This window comes from Eretmochelys imbricata, chromosome 1, assembly GCF_965152235.1.
Source record: "Eretmochelys imbricata isolate rEreImb1 chromosome 1, rEreImb1.hap1, whole genome shotgun sequence".
Classification (NCBI taxonomy): Eukaryota; Metazoa; Chordata; order Testudines; family Cheloniidae; genus Eretmochelys; species Eretmochelys imbricata.
In genome coordinates, this window is record NC_135572.1 from 206,943,842 (window position 1) to 206,970,739 (window position 26,898).

At 43.7% G+C, this 26,898-nt stretch overlaps 2 protein-coding genes across 6 annotated transcripts in view; both read right to left on the reverse strand.

Moving 5' to 3' along the window:
• The window catches only part of HGD (homogentisate 1,2-dioxygenase), a 54,283-nt gene extending 52,839 nt beyond the window's left edge, over positions 1 to 1,444 (reverse strand). For all 3 annotated transcript variants that reach the window (XM_077822881.1, XM_077822898.1, XM_077822889.1), the window contains exon 1: positions 1,314 to 1,444. The gene's annotated coding sequence lies outside the window, so the exon portion shown is untranslated. The remainder of the gene's footprint in view (positions 1 to 1,313) is intronic.
• Positions 1,445 to 1,592: 148 nt separating this feature from the next.
• The window catches only part of RABL3 (RAB, member of RAS oncogene family like 3), a 28,630-nt gene continuing 3,324 nt past the window's right edge, over positions 1,593 to 26,898 (reverse strand). For 2 of the 3 annotated variants that reach the window (XM_077822928.1, XM_077822910.1), the window contains exons 2-8: positions 26,564 to 26,655; positions 24,870 to 24,999; positions 14,870 to 14,984; positions 13,201 to 13,351; positions 10,914 to 10,985; positions 5,693 to 5,731; positions 1,593 to 1,972 (exon numbers count right to left, since the gene is read on the reverse strand). In XM_077822928.1, coding sequence (XP_077679054.1) covers positions 1,907 to 1,972; positions 5,693 to 5,731; positions 10,914 to 10,985; positions 13,201 to 13,351; positions 14,870 to 14,984; positions 24,870 to 24,999; positions 26,564 to 26,655 — 665 coding nt within the window. In that variant the 3' untranslated portion in view covers positions 1,593 to 1,906. Of the gene's footprint in view, positions 1,973 to 2,063; positions 2,137 to 5,692; positions 5,732 to 10,913; positions 10,986 to 13,200; positions 13,352 to 14,869; positions 14,985 to 24,869; positions 25,000 to 26,563; positions 26,656 to 26,898 lie in introns of all 3 variants that reach the window. The other variant, XM_077822919.1, reaches the window with a different exon arrangement.

A 26,898-nucleotide genomic window follows, 5' to 3' on the forward strand; every position in this document is an offset into this window, starting at 1 on the left:
ACTCTTAAATGAGATACTGAGAGGCTAAATTTGGAATCTATTGTGGGCTCTATTCATAATCAAACCTATGGTTTCACTGAACATACCACAACTAATTCAGGGACTTCAGTGATCTATTTTAAAAGACAACAGTCTCACGGTTAAAAGCTCAAGCCTGTAAATTAGGATTCATGGAGTCTATTCCTGACCCTGTAGTGTGACCTTGGGAAAAATCACTCAGATTCTCATTTTCAAAGGTGCCCCTGATGGCACTTCTGCAGCTACCTCTAATAGGGCACCCAAAACTGGAAGATGTTGAAAACTTTAGTCTCAATGTCTTTGTACCCGTTTCCCTGGCTGTAAAATAGGGATATTGATTCTCACTGTACCTCACCCAGATGATCGGTGGCTTAGTTCATTCAGGTTTGTAAAATGTTCTTGAATCTCTTTGGTGAAAGGTGCTGGAGAGAGGGAAAGTAAGAAGTGTTCGTATTTTTACTTTTCATAAGTTAGGTTTGGTGATCCTATCTGTCATTCCTGCTTTGTGACCAATAGGCAGCATTCAATTACTCCCAATCAACAGCCAGAGAAGAGCTGCATGCAGATGTAATGTGGAATCCGCAGAACTCAGCCTACTGTCAATTTCACACCAATGCTTTACTTTCTTCTACCCTCATTTATTATTAATTTGTATTTATATTAACACTAGCTCTTAGTCAGCCTCTAGCCCAGGCTAAACCGTTATAAGGTTACCGTGAGAATCCACTGTGAGAGAGGGGAAAGGAAAGTAGTTAATACTAGAGCTTTGGGATGCCCATTTAATTACCTCAAACACTTTTTCTTTCTCCCCGATACAAAAAACATTATATTTAAGAGTACAGAAATTGCTGTAAGAGGTCAGACGAGTGGTTCATTTTGTCTAGTATCTTATCTCCAGCAATGGCCAATACCAGATGCTTCAGAGGAATTACTTTCCCGTAAGAGAATTTTCTTTCTAACCCCCAGAACTTCATGGTTAGGTCCAACACTTAAGCATATGGGTTTATATCTCTTATAATTTTCTACCCACTCTATTCTAACTGTGGATGTTTTTATGATTTATATTTTGGTCTTATATACTAAGCTTATGGTTTCAAACATAGATTGTCAGATTGAGTTCCACATGCACATTGTAAAAACATACTTCCCTTCATGAATTTTAAGTTTCTTGGAGTATCTGATCTGCTTTCTCTGTACTCACCAAACTACAAATACCAAACTAAACAGCAATATAAACACCACTCTCTCTTCATGGGGCATTGTTTTTCAGGCTTCTAATCATTTTCAGCACCTACCTCTGAACAACCTCTATTTCTGTTACGGCCCTTTTGAGATGGGGTGACGCAGAATTGAGAGTTCCAGCTGAGGCTGTACCACTGATTTATATGATGGCTTTCTACTGTTTTCCATCCTATTTCTTATATAGTCTTATAGTTTGCTTGCTTGTTTTGCTTTATGTTAGTGTAAATGAGAAGACTGTTTAGTATTCCCTTTCTGCTAGAGGTAAAATTAGTATAATTCATTGAAGAGTGTTCATAAATGTTCCAAGATGGGGGGCAAAAGTTACACATACATGCTGTGCATGATAATGTTTCCCACAGCAGCATGGGAAACACTGAATTTATTGCCTCAATTCAAAAAGATCCAGTATTTCCACAAGGTTCCTAAGCCTAGGAGAGAGTTTGAACCCCAAAACTGGTTTTGGGGATTCTTCCCTGTGCCTTCATCAGCACTGGTAGCTTCCATAGTCCTGGTGGCCAAAGCAATTAATAAAATGTATTTTGCCTGGCATGATGATCGTTGCCTTTAAGAGTCCAACAGGGACAGGAATGTTGCTGCAAACGGAGAGAACTCATCTTCCATTCAGTCTCTGGACACTGAGCAGTGTTCAGTCATAATGAAGGCTCTTCAGTGCACCACCTCCAAATCTTTTTCTATCAGAAAAGCCAGGAATCTGTAGATATGGAAGATGTCACCATGTCAGAACCAGCAAGAATTCCTTCCAGGCCACATTAACATGTATGTTACCAAATTGACAACATTACCTCCTTCCCATCACACTCTTCCTTCTGAGTTAGGGCAGACCAAGTGCTTCAGCATGCTTCTAAGATGTGCCATCTTTTGAATGAAATGTAAAAGTGAGATCCTGACCATTTGCCTTATAGATCTTTTGGGGTTTTATGTAAGACTTGCAGTGTGAGCACTATTGTCCTGGCCAAATTCCAACTTGGTTTATTACATTGTTCCTCACGAAATCCCTCTGCAATTTCAATTGTATACAGGAGTCTTTGTTTCCTTTTCTAAACTGTTGTACACCATTACTGTGCTCTACTAAACAGCTGCTGTGTTCTACCCCAGAGATGGCTGCAGTTTTGCAGTAATTGACCTAACAGCCTTTATCAAGTTGTGAAGCTCTGTGAAATCCATCAGAATGAAAAAAGCTGCAGTAAGGTATCGGCACTCATTTTTCGGCTGCATATGTGCAGACAGTGCTTGTGCACATAGTGCTTACCCTGTGAGAATCAGCGCTTACAAAGAAAGTCTATTCAAAACCACCCCACGCTTCCTTGCTTAATGGGATTTCAAACAGATTTGCACTGCAGAGAGCCTACAAACACACCATCCCACAACAGAAAGCAGTCCATGGTTCTTTAATCCTGTACTACGTAGCTCCCCTCGTGGCAGCATCTCCTGTAGCTATCCACGAGATTATGGTTTAGGAGTCACCTCACCCCTCTGTCTACACATGGGCAGAGCTGAGGTACTCACTCAACAGGACATGCTACCTTTCTCACTGCTCTGTCACAACTACCCCGGACAGTCAACCTACTGTATAAAAGCAGCATCAAAATATATGGTGATGCCCAATCAAGAAAAATATCAGAACTGGCCAAAAGCAGTACATCTGAAAACAAGGGGTGGGGGACAAGGTAGTTTAGACTTCACAGTAAAACAGCCTGCTGGGGTTATACCCTACAATGGTAGACTGACCTGGTCTACACTAGGAAATTAGGTCAGTACAATTATGTTGCTCGGGGATGTGAAAAATCCACATTCCTGAGTGACACAGTTAAAGCGACCTAACCCCTAGCATAGACAGCACTAAGTTGACAGGAGAACTGTCCCATTGACCGAGCTACTGCTTCTTGGGGAGATGGATTATCTATGCCAATGGAAGAACTTCTCCTGTCGACACAGATAGCGTCTTCATTGAAGTGCTACTGCCACACAGCTGTAACAGTGCAGCTGTGCCACTGAAGCATTCAAGTGTAGACAAGCCCTGAGAAAGCCACAGATCTTAGCAGAAATGTCAACTCAGCGGAGAAGTATAAGACTTGGGCCTTTCAGCTCAAAGTGCTTCACAAACTTACAATGATAGACAAAGTGGATACATAGGAATCACTAAAATGCAGTCAGCTCTGGAGGGAAACTAGGCAACTCTATACAACAGTTAAGAATAGCATATCCAATTGAAACTGCAATGGGAAGCTATAGAGGCAAAATGTAATTATTAGAGTTCAAACGTAGCAGCACACCAGGGCTACCAATCAAACTTTTGTCAAAAGTGCTATGGGATCCTTAAAACTGAGGTCTACTTCACTTGTGGTTATTATATCTCAACCAAAAGATAGCACAGCATCCCAGCACTATACTCGGGTGTTGACTCGGAAGGCAGACTGCAACAACCAGATTCAACAGCACATTCCCTAGAGCATCCTCTGTGTTCTGTGGAGGTTTCCCATCAATGCTGGGTTGGTCTGACCACATTCTGAGATCTGACTGACGCTATGGCTGCAAGCTAAAGACAAGATGCGTATGCTGAGGCATGATTTAAAAAACCCCCACAAAATGAGTTTAGGGTCTATTCTTCCATCCATGCTTAGGAGAGTTTTACCATGTAAACTCAACAAAAGCAGGAGTGGGAAGAGCAGATCCCACTGCAGAATACCATGAAGCCCATTATATGTACAAGGAGCAGATAATTTCAAACAGTAACACTTGGGGGTGTACTGAAGCTCCTAAGTCCTTGTTGGGTTTGTTTCTCTACAATATGTATGCTGACTTGTTTAAGCTTCTGCACTGTCATCGAGGGAGCAGATCAGAGTAGTTGGCAGTGGACTGTAATCTTTGGCCCTTGGCCATAAAGAATAAAAAGTTAATCCTTGGTTAGCCACTAAAACCTATCATACACAATAATGTAATCTTGCATCATGGCTTTAAAACAAACAAACAAAACCAGGCTCCTGCATTAAGCTATTATCTTCATGGAACAGAGATTCTCTTTTACCAGAGGAAAAAAGCCTTCCAGGATTGAAATAGGAGAAAACAGATTTGCTTTAAAAAATTCTCATGAAAAATTAAAATAATACACTTCCGGCTTTCATTTTCACTTTTTCTCCCTCCCTAAAAGGAAGGGAACACAGCACAGTATAGTTTTTTAATATATATGACATTTGTTACTAACATGAACGAATTAAACGTCACTATACTTCATAGGTGCCAACTCCGTGGGTGCTCTGGGGCTGAAACACCCACAGGAAAAATATGGGGGGTTCTCAGTACCCACCATCAGCTCCCGCACACCCCTTCAGAGCCTCCTTCCTGCTGGTGGGTCCCACTCATCGTCTCCCCCTTCCTCCCAGCGCCTACCGCGGATCAGCTGTTTTGTGGCATCAGGAGGCGCTGGGGGGTGGGGTGGGAGGGTGAGTGAGGGCGCAGTGCGCTTGTGGGAGGAGGCGGAACTGGGCGGGACAGAAAGAAGCAGGCCGGAGGCGGGGCATTGCAGGAAGGGGTGGAGTGGGGGCAGGGCCTGGATGGAGCCAGTGAGATTAGAAACTCAGCGCCTATGCTACACTTCTCTGAGGTAGGTCAGTCCTGGATTGTATTCCCAGCTCAACACTAGCCTAGTAGGTGACAAGTCACTCTCATAGGTGCTTCGGTCTTCCCAGCTGTAAAATGGGGATAATGATACTACTCTGCCTTGTAAAGGGCTTTGCCATCGACTGATAGAAAGTGCTATCTAAGAGCCAGGTATTATTATTCCCCTTCATGTTACAGATGTAAACACTGTCAGGCATAGAGGGATGAAGTGACTTGTCCTAGGTGGGAGAGTCCAGGTCCCAGATTCTACTTAGTGCTTCCAAAACTTTTTGTTTTATTAGTTAAACATTCACGGTCCAACTAAGTTGGTACCATCCTGGCCCTTCTCTGATAATTTCTGCCGCAGCTGGTGGAACTATCATTAAAAATGTACATTGTTAGCCCTGGTTGTGAAGGAAACTTGTTGACTGCAATTCAAAATGGTGCCATGTGATTCCACAGAAAACAGCCTGAAACAACAGCTCTGAGGGAGTTGCTAACTGAGCCCCCTTTAATCTCAATTCCATCAGATTCCAGGGGTGGCAATTTAAATGTCAATATTGTTAATTATTTCACTGCTTATCATTTTATAGCCAAAACATCCAGATTGTGGGTGAAACTTGTAAAAATTGGCACCATCTTTCCCATGCATCCAACTACTGATCATCACTTGCATCTGAACCACCATCTCCTATGTTTGGGCAACCAGGAGCTCATATTTTAAAGGTCAGGGCCTTGTCAGCCAACAAAACCCACAGGTAGCATTGTACCCAAAAAAACAACAAAAAAAAACCACAGAGAAAAAACCACAGACCTGATTACCGTCTCGTAACAAGTATCTCTTCTCTATGACCTGGGGGATGCAATCAGAGAAAGAATTTAGAAGGTGTGGCATGTACATACCATCATAATGTTATTAACACTTTAAAGACATCAACAATTGGGATACTACATTCTCAAATGACAAATCCTGACTACAGACTGCCTGTGCTGGAGGATGCCGTGGAAGCAGTGCCCTCACTATAAGGGGCAAGAGGGAGCAGCTGATATTGCTCTACTGCAAATCCCTATCCCCTCCTTTCCTTAAAAAAAAAAAAAAAAAAAAAAAAATCCTGGCCAAATTCTGGTGTTTGTACGAGAAGGTGATCCCCTGGGTCCCCAATGCCATCTCCATCCCCTCCCAGGGGACCACTAAGTGGCTTGACCAAAGCATTCCCACTTCCAATTTGGCTATTTTCCAGATTTACCTTGACGTTTTTTCTCTGGGGAAGATGGGTGGGAAATAAAGCACTAAGTTTTATTCCCCCAGATATGTTTTAAACAGGAAAAGCAATGGTGGGCATCTACATTTAGCACTCACTTCAGTGCTAGAAAAGTGCACTGCAAACCCACCAGCCTGCACAGGGACAATGGATATTTGCTAGTGTACTACAACACTTTAAATTTTAGTCCAGTTTCATTGTTCTAAGCAGATACCATGGTCAATGTTTCACACAGAATAACTGTTCTCAGGAAATCTCCAACACTGAAGAATAGCTACCCAGTCCCCTCCCCCACCTAGAGATTACAGAATTACAATCCCAGACTTAATCAAATCTCAAGACACCAATTGCAAAGTAAATGAATGAGGAAAAAGACAGAGATGAACATTAAGGCTGGGGAAAAGTCACAGGAGGCTGAAGAAGATGATATGAAATCCAAAAAGTCATGAGCCAGCAAGCTGGGGCAAAGTCTCACCCAAAAGTGAGAGGAGTTTCAGTGACAGCAAACCACATGTACACGGTATATGATGCTAGGTTTTACCCCAGTCTAACTGGTTTTAAAAAGGGGTTACAGACACTTATCCCATTTATTCATCACTCTCTCTTCCAAGAGAAAGAGTGTTTCTACTTCCTTGATGGAGGTCCCCTGTATTGCCCTGACATACAGGCAGTCCTTGGACACAGTTGGTTCCTGAAAATTGTGTTGTAACGCAAAACGTTGTAACTCGGAACCGCAATCCACTCCATTACAGGACCGAGTGTCTTAAAGTCGAAACCAACGCCATAAGTCGAATCAGGGTGTCAATTCAGAAACCTCATCTGACCTCCTGTACAGCACATGCCATAGAACTTCCTCTACAAATACTTCATAGAGAAGATCTTTTAGAAAAACATACAATTTTGGTTTTAAAATGGTCAGCAATGAAAAATCTACCATGACCCTTGATAAGCTGTTCCAATGGTTAATTACCTTTACTGTTATATTTACATTTTATTTCCTGTCTGAATGTGCCTACCTGCTACTTCCAGCCAGTGGATTGTTATACCTTTCTCTGCTAGACTGAGGAGACCATTATTAAACATTTGCTCCCCATGCACTTATAGACTGTAATCAAGTCACCCCTTAACCTTCTCTTTGTTAAGCTAACTAAATCAAGCTCCTTGTGTCTATTAATGCAAGACATGTTTTCTAATCCTTTAATCATTCTTCTATCGCTCTGAACTCTCTCCATCCTTCTTTGATTGTGGATACCAAAACAGAACCCAGTATTCCAGCAGTGGTTGCATCAGAGCGAAATTCAGAGATAAAATAAAAAGAAAAGGAGTACTTGTGGCACCTTAGAGACTAAAATTTATTTGATCATAAGCTTTCATGAGCTACAGCTCACTTCATCGGATGCATTCAGTGGAAAATACAGTGGGGAGATTTATATACACAGAGAACATGAAACAATGGGTGTTACCATACACACTGTAACGAGAGTGATCAGGGAAGGTGAGCTATTACCAGCAGGAGAGCCGGGGGTGGGGAACTTTTGTAGTGATAATCAAGGTGGGCCATTTCCAGCAGTTGACAAGAACAACTGAGGAACAGCCGGGGGGGGGGGGGGGGGAAATAAACATGGGGAAATAGTTTTAATTTGTGTAATGACCCATCCACTCCCAGTCTTTATTCAAGCCTATGTTAATTGTATCCAGTTTGCAAATTAATTCCAATTCAGCAGTCTCTCGTTGCAGTCTGTTTTTGAAGTTTTTTTGTTGAAGAATTGCCACTTTTAGGTCTGTAATCGAGTGACCAAAGGAGATTGAAGTGTTCTCTGACTGGCTTTTGAATGTTATAGTTCTTGATGTCTGATTTGTGTCCATTTATTCTTTTATGTAGAGACTGTCCAGTTTGGCCAATGTACATGGCAGAGGGGCATTGCTGGCACATGATGGCATATATCACATTGGTAGATGTGCAGGTGAACGAGCCTCTGACAGTGTGGCTGATGTGATTAGGCCCTATTATGGTGTCCCCTGAATAGATATGTGGACACAGTTGGCAATGGGCTTTGTTGCAAGGATAGGTTCCTGGGTTAGTGGTTCTGTTGTGTGGTTGCTGGTGAGTATTTGCTTCAGGTTGGGGGGCTGTCTGTAAGCAAGGACTGGCCTGTCTCCCAAGATCCGTGAGAGTGATGGGTTGTCCTTCAGGATAGGTTGTAGATCCTTGATGCGTTGGAGAGGTTTCAGTTGGGGGCTGAAGGTGATGGCTAGTGGTGTTCTGTTATTTTCTTTGTTGGGCCTGTCCTCAGCTCTCGTTCCCTAATGCCCCTACTCTACTTGCACTACATTCCAGATGATGAAGATGTCATCAATGTAGTGCTTGTCAACAACCTTGATTATCACTACAAAAGTTCCCCACCCCCATCCCAGGCTATCCTGCTGGTAATAGCTCACCTTACCTGATCACTCTCGTTACCGTGTGTATGGTAACACCCATGGTTTCATGTTCTCTGTGTATATAAATCTCCTCACTGTATTTTCCACTGAATGCATCCGATGAAGTGAGCTGTAGCTCACGAAAGCTTATGCTCAAATAAATTTGTTCGTCTCTAAGGTGCCACAAGTACTCCTTTTCTTTTTGAGGATACAGACTAACATGGCTGCTACTCTGAAACCAGAGATAAAATAATCTCTCTATTCAATCTTGAGATTCCTGCTTATGCACCCAAGGATTTGGCCACAACGTTGCACTGGGAGCTCGTGTTCAGCTCTTTATCCGCCATGACCCCAAATCTTTTTCAGAGTCACTGCTTCTCAGAACAGAGTCCCCCCTCCTGTAATTATGGCCTGCAATGTTCCCTCTAATTTTTTACATCCACGTGCGGAATAAATTTGATGTGCACTAATATGGAGGTGATGTGTGGCAGGAGTGGGGCCGAGGGGTTCAGTGTGTGGGAGGGGGCTCAGGGCTGGGGCAGAGGGTTGGGTTACAGGGGGGTGAGGGTTCTGGGGTGGGGCCAGGAATGAGGGATTTGGGAGGGGGCTCAGGGCTAAGGCAGAGGGTTACGGTGCGGGAGGGTGAGAGCTCTGGCTGGGGGTGTGCATTCTGGGGTGAGCCTGGAGATGAGGAGTTTGGGGTGCAGGCTGCCCCAGTGCTGGGGCCGGGGGAGAGGCACCTCTCCCTGGCCGTGGCAGCTCCAGGGCTGGGGCACCTCTCCCCTCCCCAGTCTAGGCCCTTGTGGCTGCGCGCCTGCATGGCCCTTGATAGCCTGCTGTGCAACCGTGCAGCTTAGAGGGAATTTAGGTGGCCTGTATTCTTTGTTCCTAAATATATACATTTAGCCCTCTTAAAATGCATATTGTTTGCTGGCACCCAACTTACCAAGCCATCCAGATCATGATGTATCAGTGACCCACCTTCTGTGTTATTTACCACTCTCCCAATTTTTGCTGCTTCTGCAGTGCTCCTGGCTCAAGGAGCAAAAGGCCAGAATCAGACATCAAATCCAGACTCCAGCCCCCATACCCATTCTGTTCCCATGGGTGAATTTCAAGAAGTGGGAATGATTAGTGGGATAGAACTAGCTAGGAGTCAGGCATAGTGCAGTAGGGACCGACAGAACATTTCCCATTCACCACTTTATTTTTTCATGTTCTGGGCTCCCCATATAACTCAGACAACAAAACTCCACGATTTACACAATCTCTGCTGTCAGAGTCTTCAGTCTCATCTAAAACATGACTTAGTTAAGTTAAACTAACAAACTCTTTGGCAAGTCTGTAATGCAGACCAGTATTAGATTGAAAAGCTTTTTAGGGCAGGGACTGTCTTTGTTATATGTTACTCCTGGTGGAATTCTGTGCCAAAAAAAATAAAAATTCTGCACCAAAAAATTAAAAATTCTACACACAATATTTTAAAATTCTGCAAATTTTATTTGTCAAAATAACACTATATAATCATGCCAGTTTCAATTATTTTGGTAATTTATTTCAAAATAGCGTCACCAAGTATGTCTGTAACAATATAGACACACACAAAAATTCCCCCAAAAGTAGAGTGTTAAAGAAATCCCTATGATAACTCACTTCCTATTTCTCTGCTCCCTCCCCCGCAGAGCCCAGCCAGGGGGCCAGACACCCACAATCCCTCCCCCACAGAGCCCAGCCATGGCTCGCTCCAGCCCAGGCACCTACTCTCCTCCCCCCTCAGAGCCCAGAGGGAGAAACAGCCTGATGCTCAGTCTCAGGTTTGTGTGGAGTTTCCTGCACGCTGCCATCTCCTTCCCTCAGGGCATGTGGGGAACTGCAGCTGCTAAGAACTCTCTACTCTCCCCGTCTGTGTTTTCTATGTGCAAGATGGGTTCTGCCAAGTCCAGCAGCCCCTAGTGGTGGCCAGCAGCACCGCAGCCCATTTCTGTGGGTGAAAGGAAAATCTGTGCAAAAAACAATTTCTGCAAAATTCTGCATTGCGCAGTGGTGCAGAATTCCCCTAGGAGTAATGTGTATGTATAGCACCTAGCACAACACCTAGCCCTGGTCCATGATAGGGCTCCAAAGTGCTATTGTAATACAAATAGTAAATAACAGTCATAATAATAATTTAAGGGAGATTTGTCTGAGAACTACCCAAAGCCATTTTCACTTGCAATTCCACACAGGATTTGAACCCAGCTCTCAAGAAGTGGCAAGTGAGAGCAGGAGCCCAACTATGCCGTTAGCTCTCAGAATACAGACAGGGTTAATTACATAAAACAAAAACAACAAACGTAATTGAATTTGCATCACCTTATCAAAAAACCTGCTGAGCTTGACAGCATTGGATGAGCCTGCAGCCAGATAGCGGGGATTGGTGCAGTCCTGGAACACACAAAAAGCAACTCATAATTAGGAACCATGTTATGCAACATTCTTTAAGGAGCAAGAAAGCTACTGAAAATAACCAGGTACTCAGCACAACTCTTCATCTTAAAGAAAATGTTTTCTCAAGGTGCTTGATTTTTATAGAATGCAAGGACATGCAATGACAGGCCATATTGGTGTCACTTTAAGAACGGATTACCTAATAAGACGTAAATGGGTGAAAACCAAGCCACAACAGCTGAAATATTTGGTTTTGCTGCAATTAGTCAACCAGCAGAGGGAATACAAGGAAATCAGCAAGCCCCCTTCCCAGAAACATGCAGACATGACCACTGAAGCAAACATGGCAAACCCATACTGACTTCTGTTCCAAAGCCATTTGGAAGGACATGGGGGGCGGGGAAGATATCAGTGACTTCCAAATGGAAGAGGACAAAACGGATTGGGAAATGTTAAAAAAAATAGAAGTTTCACTCTTTTAAATAGGGTTCTACTCACAAGAGGTGGCTTCACCCCACTCCCAAAACTCTGTGTTAAAGGGAACTTTAGAAGACCCACTTTCAAATGCAAAATCTAAACTAAGCTGTTTATAACAAGCACCAGCCTAACATTTTTTAAAGGAACAAGAACAGAAACCGGGGGGTTTATCAGTAGTACAGCAAGAGGTGCCCTCCACAGCAGTCATTCCCAACCACTAGCACTGGGACATCAAGCTCTAACTCTTGGCACTCTAGTCTCTCCTTCCTCCCTTTATGTTGAGTTGCTATGCTAGGACTCAGAGCACTACTGTTACCCACTTCCCATTTGACTACATGTACTCCTATAACAAAACATGGACTCCTTGTTCTAGGGTTTAGGGAAGCTCAAGCTCCTTTGCAGGCTGAAATACTCACAATGGAATGGGTGGTTGTGGGCACAGTTGATGTCATAGTCTGAAGTGGCCTGAGTAGGCTGTGAACCATTTGGATACAAGCTATGCAGAATGATGTGGCTAAGGTAGCTCCCAGGATGTTGTGCTGAGGAACCAATCAGCTCATAATTCACAACAACAGCAGCATTGTAAGAATATTACGAAAGTAACAAGGGTGCCTAGTAATCAGCAGAAACAAGGAAGCCTTCTTGTTGAGGAAGTCTATGGGAAAGACTCTTTCCTGGCACTGGCTGCAACTTCCAGAAGAAACAATTTAATGATAATGGGAACAGATAATTCTCAGACCAACTAATGATTTTTCCTCACATTAAAATGCAGAAATCATCAATGTGACTGGTGAGACAGAAATCCAGATTCCCTGTTTGTACCACTACAACTGGAGTGCCTCACACCATAAAGTTTACCAACAAAGGAAGTCACTCTGGATGTTATCCTCTTCAAAACCCAAGAGGCGCCGGGAAGCAAATACATCAGAGCAGTTTTCTAATCCATGTTAGAGGAGTAGGTCCTCAGTGCTAAATACAAGACAAATGATTCAGCCACTGATGGGGTTGGGAAACTGAGTCACTTCTCCCCACAAATAAATAAATCAGCCAGGAATTTCTTGTAGAGTCCTGAAGCATCAGCTTTGTAAACATGAACTAGAATTTGACACTTGCCTATTAAAAAAGTGCTGACAATTTTTTTTAAGTGAGCTAGGTGCTAAGGTAAGGTGTTGGTTTTATAGCCCTGGAGACTGAAACCCTCTGTTCCCACAAAAGATAAAGAAGAGGAAGCTTTCCCCATAATGTCCTGCTGACGTGTCTCAATTCTGAACTAAAGACTCATCTCAAAGCATTAAGAGGGAAGTCCAATTCCAAAGCATAGAAGCAGGCTGAAAACTTCAATACTATATCTGCATTCCCCAGATTTAACTTCAGCCAACCATTATACATCCAGCCACCGATTTTGTCCAGGCAATGGTATAGATATAAATGGGTGTAGTCTGTATGTGCTCACAAGAAAAGTGAGTGGCAGAACCAAGTGACTCCCAATCCCCTAACTCCTAGGCCATCCTGTTGACTTCCCACAACCAGCTCCTTTCTATAACTGAAAGACAGCTACTATTTCTCCACTATGCTAGCAAGGCGTATGGCTAACCAACACTGTAAGCGACCTCAGTGTGACTGACCAGGCAATCACCAGTAGCCTAGTTCCTGTAATTGGGATCGCACAGTTCTCTTTGCTGGAAAGCATCATGCACAGTCAAAGATAAACAAAACTTCTGGCAAAAATACTAACCAGATTAATCTCTTCTGCATTGAAATCCTCAGCCAGGAAAGCTGTTCTGGTCAAAACTTCATTGCGCTTAGTCTCTGGGATCTGGTCCAATTTGGTTCCGATCACCAGCAGCGGAATCTGGTTATCCGCAAACTGTTCACGGTCATAGTCCCTGTGCAGTGAAAAACAGAATAATACAAATATAGATGAATGTTACAGCCCTATCTTTTCCACTCTAGGTGGGTGGGAGATTGTTGGATACTGTGTTCTGACGGCCAAGAGTGTTTATGTCTGGGTCTTGCGGGAGGGTTTCTGCAGTTAAATCACACTGCCTGTTGGAAGATTTAGAGTGGAAACAGATATGGAACTAGTAACTAGCACCTGAGACATGGGTTGAGGCTTTTGTCTGAAGAGGACAGGGTGGGAAGCAGCAGCAGCTAAGAGTTGAGCTGGATCACAATGCATGAGCTGGAGAAGAGCAAGAAGGAAATGGCAGCTGAGAGGCTGGTTGAGTCACGCTGTATGTTTGAAAGGGAGAGGAGAAGAAAGGAACCAGCAGCTGGGTTGGGTCAGGGCTCCAGTGTGGGAAAGGAAAAGGCAGAAGTAGCTAGCAGGCTGATGTGACCATGTTACAAATCAGAGAGAAAAGGAAACAAAGGGAGGATAAAGGTGGATGCGATGCAGAATGCTGCTGCCCACACTCCCACAGTATCGGAAGACACAATGCAGGGCTAGATGGATCATTGGTTTTACCCAGTATGGCCACTCTTATGTTCACACAAAGGAATGATACCATATCACTCCCATCATTAGAGAACTAACCTGACTCCCTATTCATTTCAGGACCAATTCAAAACTCTCCTGCCATAGCTTTGAAACTTTCCATTAATTTGTTTCAACTGGCTTCACAGGCCTTTTCTCTGTCCCACCACATAAACTGGTGAGAGAGCCTTCTTCTTTACAGCCACACAGAATGTGGATTTTGGAGGACAAGCCTCCACCCTGTGTTTTTAAAATAGCAGATGTGTATCTGTCTGTGGTGTGCATATAATTGGGGTTCTGCCCGCCCCCACCCCCATTCCATTTCTCTCACTCTCATCTGTGTGATTTTTCCGGGTTTGAAAATCTTTCCCCTTATACCTGTAACAAGTAACAGGGGAAAACAGCAACAGTTAGATGGCACAGCACTGCTGAAAACATATTCTTTAGCAAGGCCTCAAAAAATCCCACTAAAGAAATCTGCAAGATTTATTGAGTTTCATTACTCCTCACACAAAAAAAAGCAAGGTAGGACATGGAAACAGCCACATTTTCATGAGGATTCCTGCTAGATGGCCCTGAATGCCACAAAGCAGCCATGGAAAACTTTGAGGTAGCAGGAAATGTACCTGTTCCCACATAAGCCTTAACAAATATGGAAGGAGCAATACAGAGACATGCTCCCCGACTCCACGCTACTCCCAGAAAACCCAAGGATCTAGCAACAGTGGATCTGGAGATGGAATAGCGGTACCATTTCTCTTCCACAGTTACATAGCTCTTCTCAGCCTTCCCAAGTACACCCTAGCCTGAGAACTCTGCACTTGGTCAAACTTCCCGTGGATTTCAAGTGGCCCTAGTGATAAGTGATGAAGAGTAATGTGACAGCTGGAGTCATGTGTCTGATGCTGTGTGCATGTTGTACACTCACCCATTTGTCACCAGCACTCCAGTTGGAGCCACATCTCGGTTAAGTGCTTCCAATGACCATCGATACAAGTTTTGGGAGGACTTCTTGTTCGTTAAATCATGCACTAATATTATGCCTAAATAGAGAGTAAAGACAAGACATTCCTTAATCATAAGATATTTTCCTAACCTCACCTATACAGGATTCACAGACCAGGAAGCTCTGGAACCGAGACAGCCTCACATGGAGTCTGGCTCAATACATTAGTAAGGAGGAGCTGTTTGGTACGACTTTAAATTGTCTTGTAATTATGGAGACATGGTTAAAGGTAAGGAGTACTTGTGGCACCTTAATGTGACCTGAAGCAAGAGAATGGAGGGATTGGTTTTGTGCCCTTTTTTTTGCTTTTTAATGGTGTATAAAGAAGGGCTAAAAGAGCCTCCACCCTTTTTGTTTTAACCTTGGTTGTTTTTTTAACTTTAGAAGCATCAGGAATGCCAATTTTTGTCTTGTCTTTTTCTTAGGCATTTGAGTTAAAAAGGCATAACAAAAATCAGAGTTTTAAACAATGTATCTAAAAATCCTCTTCCTTCACAATGCATTAAGTTGCAATTGTTTTACAGCCAAGGCTTGTAGCCCTGCCCATTATGAAGATTACCTGACAGTTTCCTTTATAAGACCCTGTTTTCAGTTGCTTATAATTTTGCCAAACTATAACCATTTGGGCTGAATTTTTCCATGCTGGGCGTTTGCCTCAGGCTGAATGTAGAATAAATTTTGAATAAGTTCAACCAATTTCAGTAATTTCCAAGAACAAGGCTAGAGAAAATATGTTGTTTTGCCCATGTTAAAAAATACCTGGTGAACTTTTCTTTGAGCAACTCTAGTGCCCGCACGCTTTGGAGCAGGAACTTGCAATTTGGAAGGGATGTGCCTTTTGTCATTCTTGTGAAAATCTGCCCAAAGCTGGCTATACTATAAGCCTCTGAAAAAAAACAAAAACAAACCCACCCCAACCCATAGTTCGCACATACTCCACAAAGACTTCTTAAATTTTAGTAGCTAAATTCCCTGACGATTTCATCCACACAGGGCATGCATGAGCCTAGGCTGAGCAGGACCCTTCCCTGTAATTGCAGCTCTGAACTGCTACAGGCTGGGTCCATGTCCGAGCACCAGAACTGAGCAGGGAGCCTGTCTCTCCTGGGATTTCAATGACCCTCCTGCTGGCCACAGGCAGCATGGAGGAGGAAGCTGCTTGATTTAAATGCACAGGGGATACAGGACAGACCTTCGGGGGAAGGGTGTGGGGGGAAGTAGATTGGGACTAGGAGCCTTGATGTGGGTGGAAACAGACTGGAGCATGGTAGGAGGGGAAATGGAAACTGGGACTGAGAGTTCAGATGTGGGGACCAGAAGGAGACTAGGATTAGGAGCTAATGAGGAAAGGAATGGAGACACAAAAGTTGGGGGGAGGGAGACTGAGACTGGAGGAGGAACTGGCTGGACAAGAAGTCAGGGGAAAGGTGATACTGAGATTGGACAAGGAGCTGGGGAGGAAAACTGGGACTGGGAGCCAGTGGATACAGGGAATGTGCATGGGGGAGAGGGGTCAGTGAGACAGATCAGATAAAGAGCCAGGAGATGGAGAAATGGAAACCTGCTTGGGGACAAGGAGCTGGGGTGTACAATTAAGGTAACTAGGAACTGCTCGGCAAGAAGTCTGTGACTGGAAGCAAAAACTGGGACCATTCCTCTGCTGTCAGCAAATATCTGTGAAATCCACTGGCAAAGTATTCCATCCTCCTCTAGTGCTGGTCCACACAGAGGAGAATAACCTACTATTGCTATCAATTACTCCATTAGTTCAAGTGGCAGAACTCTTGATCTAAAGGTTCCAACCTGCTCAAGACCCATGGGGGTGTAAATATGCCACATGATGAATTTTCTGTTTTTCAGTTGTTGTTTTTTTTAAATTTAGAAAGTTACACACAAAAAACTGCATTAAAAACATAATTAATAGCATTACTTTGGGGGGAAATTCTAAGGCCTGTGATATACAGTAGGGCTGACCAGATGATCACAATGGTCCTTTCTGGCTTCAGAACCTATGAATATTTATGGCAGTTACAAAGTCAAGGACTCAAAAGTTAAGAATTGTCAGAATTAAAGTTGCCTGTGCAATCATAATTTAGCCCCCTTGTGCACATGAATTATGATACAGTCTTCAATTACATGATCACATACTGTTTGTTCCACAGGATCCCTGCCTGATTCAGTTCTCATGAAGGACCTTCTCTGAGGGTGAAGCAGGACTGTACAGTGATGGAGACTATTGTCTCTTGGGCCCTTGCTTCATTTGTTGCAGAAGCCTGGAAGGTGTGTGGTGAATTAGGCAAGAGATTGCAGGAAGAGACAGTATGGTCTCATAGTTAAGGCAGTTGATGCTGCCCTGAGAACTGGACTCTAGCTCTGCCTCTGTTACAGAGTTCCTGTGTGGTACTCAGCAAGTCACTTAACCAAACTTTTCATAAGTGGTTATTAAGGCATGTGTTCCTCACGTTCTGGGTGCCCGAATTGAGTTCTTGGGGTCTGATCTGCAGAAGTGCGGGGCATTCACAGCTGCAACTCAAGTCAATGGGAGCTGTGCTTTGAACATACTAAGTGCTATGTAATTTGAAGTACTCTGAAAAAATCAAGTCCTAGGGATCTCCAACTGGGCAAAATTATTGGATATTTTTTACCTTAATCTCACCGTACTTCAGTTCCCCAGCTGTGCAATGGGGATATTAATACCCGCTTGTCTCAAGAGTGTTGAGAAAATAAATTAATTAATGTTTGTGAAGCACTCAGATATGTGTGATATCCGTGATGAACACCAAAGAAAAGCACACGAAGAAATAAATAATTCAGTCTTAAGAGCAGAGTTTGAATAGCATGGAGTAAATAAGGCCTATGGCCACATGTTGAACAATGAGAAAAAAATAAAATATTGAATAGCTGCTCACTAGGTAAGCACTGTCCATTCTACACCCTGAATGAGCCAGGAGTCCTGTAGAAAAAATAAAAGGAGTACTTGTGGCACCTTAGAGACTGTTTCCACGGTATGCATCAGATGAAGTGAGCTGTAGCTCACGAAAGCTCATGCTCAAATAAATTGGTTAGTCTCTAAGGTGCCACAAGTACTCCTTTTCTTTTTCCGAATACAGACTAACACGGCTGTTACTCTGAAACCTGTCATTGTAGAAAAAATAGTACATGATCATGTAATTAAAGACTGTATCATAATGCATATGCACAAGTGGGCTGAATTAATGTCGCACAGGCAACCTGAATTCTGGAATTTCCTAACGTCTGTGTGCTTGACTTTACAACCTTAAAAAATAGTCTTTTTTAACAGCTTTTAATATGTAATAATATATACGTCCTCATACTCCCAAAAATTCTCCATTCTTCCATAGAGTGACAGAGCAGACAAGACCTGATTTTCTACTGTTAAAGAAAAACCTTTCAGCCTTGCTTCATACATCACAAAGGGCAAAACCCCAATTTTTCATTAGCAGATCGTTGTTAAGGTCGCAATCACATTTCCACAATAAGCTGCTCCCTTTTTGCCCCCAAACTCCTAAAAAGTCTTTTACAACTCCAGATAGATGTGGGAGTTTGGGGATAGAAGAGAATTTTCCCCAAAATAAGAGGTGAATTTACCATAACTCATAATCAGCTGGGTCATCAGAAAACGATGGGCTGAATTTTCCAGTCTGCTACATTCACTTTATGCAGCAAAAGGTGAACATATCCTGCTGGATATTCCTCATGGTGAATTCCCCTTGTGTAGGGGGAATCTCTTGTGCAAAAGAGATGGAAGTGGCAAAACCACCTCCTTCATCTGCTCTGCCACCCTCTCCTGCCTTTCACAGTTTACCAAATGGCTGGTAGAGACAAGCACAAATAAGATTTCCTGTATTTAAAAAACTTAAGCTTCTTGTCCTTTTCCTTGCCAAGATCCTTCAAACTGTAAACTCTGTGGTACGAAAAATTACAGGCCAGTATCAATAGTTGTTCTCTTGTCAGACACCCAGATCTCACAGCTGGAGCTCCTCCTTCAATAAGCAATTCCTGGCAGCAGCCAGCACCTTTTCTGTCTCTCAACCTCCTGCCAAAGGAGACAAGTACTTGTGGAATGCTCCTAGGTTTCTTCAGAATTATTTAATATGTAATTTAATTAAAAACGAGTAGAAAGCACTGCACACCCACATGCACACAACATCATGCTATGATTTTTCCATTTGTTCACAACATAAGCTCCACAATCCACAGCTGTGGAAAGCTTCTTTCATGTGTGTTCACCTGATCTCCCACAGACCTCACCCATCTTACACACTAACATTATGCCACCTTTCCATCAACACACCTGCCAGTACTCCAGGACCATGCTACAAAGGACCTTTCCCACCAGTGCCAGACAGGATCAAACAGAGTTGTTCCACCCAGATATTTGGCAACCTTCTCTCTATCCAGTGAGGCCCACTGCATAAGTCCATTCTTCCGGGAAGAACTACTCAAAAAAAGTATAGTACAGAGACATGAAGCCTGATACAAGAGAGAGACCTACTGTGATGGGTTGGCCCCCGCCGTCCAGGGTGCCACCTGATGTGCTGGGGTCCCACTGAGCCCACCTGTCCGGATAATCTTTACTCTATGCTGCTGTGACAGGCTCTCAAGCCCCCTTCCATCATGCACACAGGTAGGGACACACCCAGCTGTAGAATCACACAGAGTTTGCAATCAGCTGCGTGTGGGAGGACTCAGCTAAGGGAATTGCCCAGCACTCTGGTGCATACCCCCCCAGAGTGTAACCCAAAATTATATTGTCTTGCGCTTTATAGAGATTTATATAGCATAAGCTTATGCAATTTGCCCCCTCCCTCAATATGGAGGAAGATACGCACAGCTTTATGCCTCCCCCAGTCATGAACTGCACAAACTGGGTTTTGGAATAAACAAAAAACTCATTAACTAGGAAACTAAATTTTAAGTGATTACAAGGGACAACAAACAGAACAAAGCAGATTACTGAGCAAATAAAACAAAACACACAAACTAAGCTTAATACACTAAAAAATACTAGCTACAAATAATAATTTCTTACCCTAAACATTGTTTCAAGTAGGTTGCAGAGTTTCTTGAAGGTAAACTGCACTGCTTGCAGCTTAAATCTCCAGGGATTCCTTTTACATGCTGATCTCTCTGGCCTGGGCTCAACCTCTACCTCCCCCACTTTAATTCCTTTGTTTCTTCAGGCATTTTCAGCAGTCTTCCTTCTTGGGCAGGGAGGCAGTGGAGAAGAGCCAAGATTAACTCCCTCCCCAGCCTTAAACAGGATTTGCATGTGGCGGGAATCTTTTGTTTCTCAGTTTTGACCTCCCTTCCCATGGAAACGTAACAGCATTTCAAGAAGGTATTCTGTATCAGGTGACATGATCACATGACCCTGCAGTGTCAAAGCAGCATCCCAGGAAACTTCTCAGGAAGGAGGGAGATTAGTATCTTTAAAGTTCTATTATCCTTCCCCATGGCCCATCCAGGCTGATTGCCTACTGTCTGGTGGGCATTCCCCAAGTACACACACAGTTGTAATTGTTACATACTCAATATTCCTAACTTCAGATACAGAAATGATACAGGCATACGAATTGGCTAATCACATTCAGTAAATCATAACCTTTCCAATGATACCACACATGACCCATCTTAGTTATGCCATATTCATATCATAATATTTCTATGAAGATTACGGGGCGTAGAGTTATACCTACCACCTATTCACTGTTCAAAACCCATCACCTGTCCACAAACCAGCAGATGCAACAAAGCCACAAGGACTGAAGTTGAAGCTCATTAACACCAGACCAGGAGTAAACAAACAGCAAACTACAGACTACTTCAGCAATGAAGCACCCAATACAGCCTGCATAATCAAGGCCTGGATGGCTTAAACTGCAAGCCCAGTGCGCCTGAATCTGAAGTTTTTCTGCCCATCATAGGCCCAGAAAGGACACGAAGTCAGGACTGCATTCATCTTCCCTTCTCATATCAAATCCAAGAGGCGCCTCAGTCAGACAAAGTCAATGGAATTCATTTGTCTGATGATCTAAACCAGGGTTGGGCAAACTTTTTGGCCTGAGAGCCACATCAGGGCTGCAAAACTGTATGGAGAGCAGGGTAGAGAAGGCTGTGCCTCCCCAAACAGCCTGGACCCTGCCCCTTATCCAACCCCTCCCACTTTCTGCCCCGACTGCCCCCCTCAGAATGCCCGACCCATCCAACACCCCCCCCCGACTCCTTGTCCCCTGACTGCCCCCTCCCGAGACCCCCCGACCCTAACTGCTCCCCTGGGACCCCACCCCCTACCCAACCCCTCCTGCTCCCTGTCCCAACTGCCCCCTGGGACCCCGCTCCCTGTCCACACCCCTGTTCCCTCACATGACCCCTGGGATTCCCACACCTATGCAACCCCCTGTTCCCTAACCGCCCCTCCCCGAACCTCCACTCCATCCAAGCGCCCCCCGCCCCCACACCATGCAGCTCAGAGCAGCATGTCTGGCCGCTGTGCCATCTGGCTGGAGCTAGACATGTTGCTGTGCTACCCTGCAGGAGTGCGCAGCCCCGCCATCTAGGGCGCTGCCGCGCGGCGGCATAGCTGCTGAGGAAGGGGGACAGCAGGGGAGGGGACAGTAGGACTGTCCTACCCTGCAGGAGCTCATGGGCTGGACAGGACGGTTCCGCGGGCCACAGTTTACCCATGTCTGATCTAAACCATAGCCAATGCTAATATAGCTTTCATGCTCATTTACAGACCACCAAAGACTAAAGGTTTCATAAAGGAGCTGACTGATACTTTATCGAGAGTGGTGTTGAAATACCTCAGACTTTTGAGGAGACTTCAACATCTTTCAGTTGGAAAAGCCCAAACTTTCATTTCCTCATTTGCTTCTCTATGACACCTGCAGTCTAACCTACATAGGGTGTCACATCCTGGATTTGGTGTTGGAGAGGACATGCTGTATTTTCATATCTAACAAAGAGGCTGAATCCCTGTGTGACTGGTTTGGTCACAGAGACTCCCCTCGATGAGCTGGGATACCACTGAGAACAACCCTCCTGCCAGAACAGGGGCCCCTCCACTCCTGTCTTGCTGAGTCAGACACTCCAGTCAGCTCCAGCACAGACCCAGAGGTTGGATGCCTCCTCTCTGCAGTTCACTGAAACTGAGATTCGCTCAGCCCAGGGGCTTCTCAGTTAACAGGGACTTTCCCAGCACGCAGTGTTCAGCCTTTCTTGGAGCCTAAACCCCAAATAAACCTGTTTTACTCTGTATAAAGCTTATACAGGGTAAATTCATAAATTGTCCACCCTCTATAACACTGATAGATATGCACAGCTGTTTGCTCCCCTGGGTATTAATCACTTACTCTGGGTTTATTAATAAACACAAGTGATTTTATTAAGCATAAAAAAAGTAGGATTTAAGTGATAACAGACAGAACAAAGTAAGTCACCAAGCAAAATAAAGCAAAAACACGCAAGTCTAATCCTAAAACATTAAGAAACTGATTACAGGTAATATCTCACTCTCAGAGATGTTTCAATAAGCTTCTTTCACAGACTAGACTCCTTCCTAGTCTGGGCCTAATCCTTTCCCCGGTACAGTCCCTGTTAGTTCCAGCAGACATCTCAGGTAGTAAGCAGGGGGTTTCTCATGAGTGGTAGCCCCCTTTGTCCTGTTCCATCCCCTTTTATTGCTTTGGCACAAGGCGGGAATCTTTTGTCTGTGCTTGTCCCCAGCCCCGCCTCATCAATAGAAAAGTACAAGGATTAAGATGGATTCCAGTATCATGTGACATGGTCACATATCCTGTGAGACCACAGCCGCCATTCTTCCTGGACTGGCCCACATGTACACAGGAAGGTTTGAAAGTAAACAGAGCCATTTACAGTTCACTGATTCTGAGGCACCCTTAATGGCTTCCACTTAATATGTCTACATCAGTAATGCAAGTTTATATCTTATTCTCCTAACTCCAGACGTATAAATAATACATACAAACAAATAGGATGAACACACTCAGTAGATTATAAGCTTTGTAATGATACCTTACAAGAGATCTTTTGCATAAAGCATATTCCAGTTACATCATATTCACATTTATGAACATATTTTCATAAAGCATATGAAGTGCAATGTCTCACCCTGCTTTAAGGGCAAAAAAAATCAACTAAATCTTAACTACAGAACCCTGACTGGTACCTACATAATAAATAAATAAGGATCCCCATAAAATTTTCCTCCAGGGCAGAGGAAGAGAAAAATAATGCTAAGAACCATACGTGACAGATGACGATCACATTACTTAAGGTACTACTTATTAGCACTCAGATACCATGATAAGGAATATAGATTAAGAACCTGAATAAAATAGCATGTTTGGGACAAAATTTTCGGAAGTGGTCATTAACTTTGTTTGCCTCAAATTTTTCAGTGAACACTCCTGCTCTGTTTCCAACAATGGCATAAAATAATGAGATACAGGACATGAAATATCATATTACACCTCTACCCTGATATAACGCGGTCCTTGGGAACCAAAAAATCTTACCGTCTCATAGCTGAGACTGTGTTATATCGGGGTAGGCAGAGGAACCGCTCCCCACCCCAGCTCATCTTCACTCCGCCTCCTCCCGAGCGCGCCGCCACCGCTCTGCTTCTCTCCCACTCCCTTCCAGGCTTGCCACACCAATCAGCTGTTTGGCGCAGGAAGCCTGGAAGGAAGTGGGGAAGAGAAGCAGAGCAGCAGCAGCGCGCTCAGGGGAGGAGTTGGAGGCGGAGCGGAGGTGAGCTGGGGCAGGCAGCAGTTCCTCTGCACCCCCCCTTACTTGCTGCCGCCTGCCAGCCCCAGCTCACCGCTGCTCCGCCTCCTCCCACAAGCGTGCCGCAGCTCCGCTTCTCCCCCTCCAAGGCTTGCCGCACCAATCAGCTGATTGGTGCGGCAAGCCTGGGAGGGAGGAGAAGCGGAGCTGCGGCGCGCTTGTGGGAGGCGGCGGAGTGGAGTTGAGCTGGGGGCCCGCAGCAAGTAAAGTGGGGGGCGCGTGCAGAGGAACCGTTTGCGGTAACACAAAATTCGGATATAATGAGGTAAAGCAGCCCTGCTCCCCGGAGCGCAGTTTTACCAAGTTATATCCGAATTCACGTTATATCGGACCACATTATATTGGGGTTGAGGTGTATTCCAATTAGCACCTTCCTTTTTTCTCCCCGACTTGAATTTAAAGGATGATGTTTTATGAATTACATGGATATAAATCAAATGTTTTAAAGCTAGGATACCATTTTCCCAATGATATAAAGTATTAATTTCTACATGTAGGTGGTTGTGAGATTCAGCTGTTAAAAGTTATTTTGCAGATGAAGTGAAAAAAGGCATGATGGTAATCAGAATGTTTTATGGGACAATATCTCACAGTCTGCCAGGGCTGGAAATATTTGGCAGGACTAGCGCAAATGATTTTACGACCAATAAATTTTTCCTAGCATAAGTCCTGAACCAGCCAATGGAAAAGAAAAGATTTAAGTCCCTGTATATTTATGAGGCATGGAAGAGTGAAACATGTCTTCATTACTGCACGCATAGCCTGAGGTAACCCTACTGAAGTTTCAAAGACCCCCTCTTGTGTTAGTTCTGAAACACAGGAAGGCTGAAACAGAGTGAGGTACTGGATTCTGCTCATTTGCAGATCATTACTCAGAATGGTTTTCCAGCTCACAGCTGGCTCCACACAGATATATTTGACTTAAGAAATCTATGAATTCTTTCTTGTCTAATTTTTTTTTTTTTTTTAAGTGCAGATATCATAATAAAACCAGCAAGACCTGGGTGAATCCTGACTCAAAACCAATAGTGACATCTCACAAGAGAAAGCAGTCGGAAACAAAAATGGATTTACACCAAACATACTTTACCATTCACAGAGTTGTAAAACACTGCCCGTGTGCTTTTCACGCTACTAGCACTGCCCACTGAACCGCCAACATCCCACAACTCGATGTAGTAGGTCTTCTCTTCTGGGGTCCCCTCTTTGTAGTCGTGAATCTGGGGGGGGGGGGGGGGAAGGGAATCCATAAATAATCACAGTATCAACTGCAGAAGGTGATCCACACAGTGCTGACCTCAGCTGGAAGGGCAAAAATTCCCAGTGTTGGAAAAGTAACTTTTAAATCAGAGTACTGGAATCAAGTCACAGTGTACTGTGAGGCTATCAGATCTCATCACAAACTACACATGTCTGGGCCAGGTTAGGAGACCTGCAATGGACACCACGGGTGCTTCAAGAAGCAGTCTTGCTGAGCCAGTAGAAGGCCTTCTTCCTTCAGAGATATTGGTGAACCTAAATCCTCACTGTGTTGCTTAGGGGCACTCTGCTGCTAGAGCAGATGAAAAAAGTGAGGTTCCGACCTCCTGTGGTCATTAAAGGACACATGGTAATAGTAGTATGATTAAGATTAGCACTGGTGTCCTGGCAAAAGTCCAGATCTAGTTATCTTCTGCCTCTCTAAATTCTCCCTGAAGTTTCAATTGAATTCAATATCCATAATTTTTCCTCCTAAAGTCTGATGCGTAGTTTTGCTGTGCACTATTAAAAACAAATGCCAGATTTCTTTTCCCAAAAAGTTGGAAATGGGCTTTGGGATCCTTTGGAATGAAAGATGCTGTTCAGACATTAAGACAGTATCATCACTAGCCTCAGGAAAAGCATGACACCTTGGAAAGAATGAAATATACAATAGACGTGGAAGGGGATGTTTCTCTCCATGCCATGCAGATGGTTGCTCATCACTGAAAACTTCCTCATAAATTTCTAGATTACCCAAGCTATTAGCATCTGCTCTCAGCGCCTGTTAAAAAAAGGCAGCATTTCAGACATCCTGCCCATTAATAACATGAGCAAAACATTCTTACATGATATAAACAAATGAAATTCAATCTTTTTCTTTTATATGTTTGGAAGGCAGCATGAGTGTGGAATTAAGCTATATGTGGCAATTGATTTCCAGGGAATTTTTAATAGTTCAGTTTAATTTATTCACCTACTGATACGGAGTTCACCACTCAATGAACAGTAGTAACAATACAGTTATATCCACTATAATGGACACATATCTAGGATTCTTTAGAGGGTACCATTGTAAAGCCCAATTTTTGGAAGCAAAAATGCTCAATGTATAATGAGAATATCTTACCTTCCTTTACCACCTTTTATCCCAAAGGATCCCAAAGTGTTAAACAATTTACATACATCATCACTGAAATGCAGCTACCTAGGAGGTGGAGGGCAGCTGTCAGTTCATTATAGGTAAGTGAGAGAAGAGGAAATTAACCAAAGACACCAGGTAAACCCCTTCCACTAAGAAAATGCCATGATACCCTTTAATGTCAATACAAAATAGACAAGACTTAAGCATAAGTATTTAAGATATCATTTGAAAGACCCACTTACAGTAAACTTAATTTAGAGGCCTTGGAAGTATCCTGCTGAGATCTGAACCTGTGACTCCAGAGAGAACTGCCCACAGTGTCAGAGATTAGATGGTTCATTTCTTCTAATTTTTGAAGCACAGACACACTATGCACTACAAGTTTAGAAAGTTTCACCTACTCGGACATCCACTGAGCAGCCCACAGTCCAAGATGGGTTTCCCAACACCTGGTTTTGGCACAACAAATGAACAAGTGAAGACTTCCCAACACCTGAAAAAACAAACAAATTGAAGCTGCATAGTTGACAATGCATGATCTTTACATTTACCAGTGATACCAAAATAGGAGTATAGTTAAGATTCAAGAGTGAGGATAGCGTAATCTTAGATCAATTGAACAGGCTGGAATAATCTTGGCAAATCTGGCAAAAAGGCTCCGCAGTGGAATTCTAAATATAACACATCTTAGTATAAAATGATGCACTTGGGTAGAAATAGTATTGATGCTAAGTAT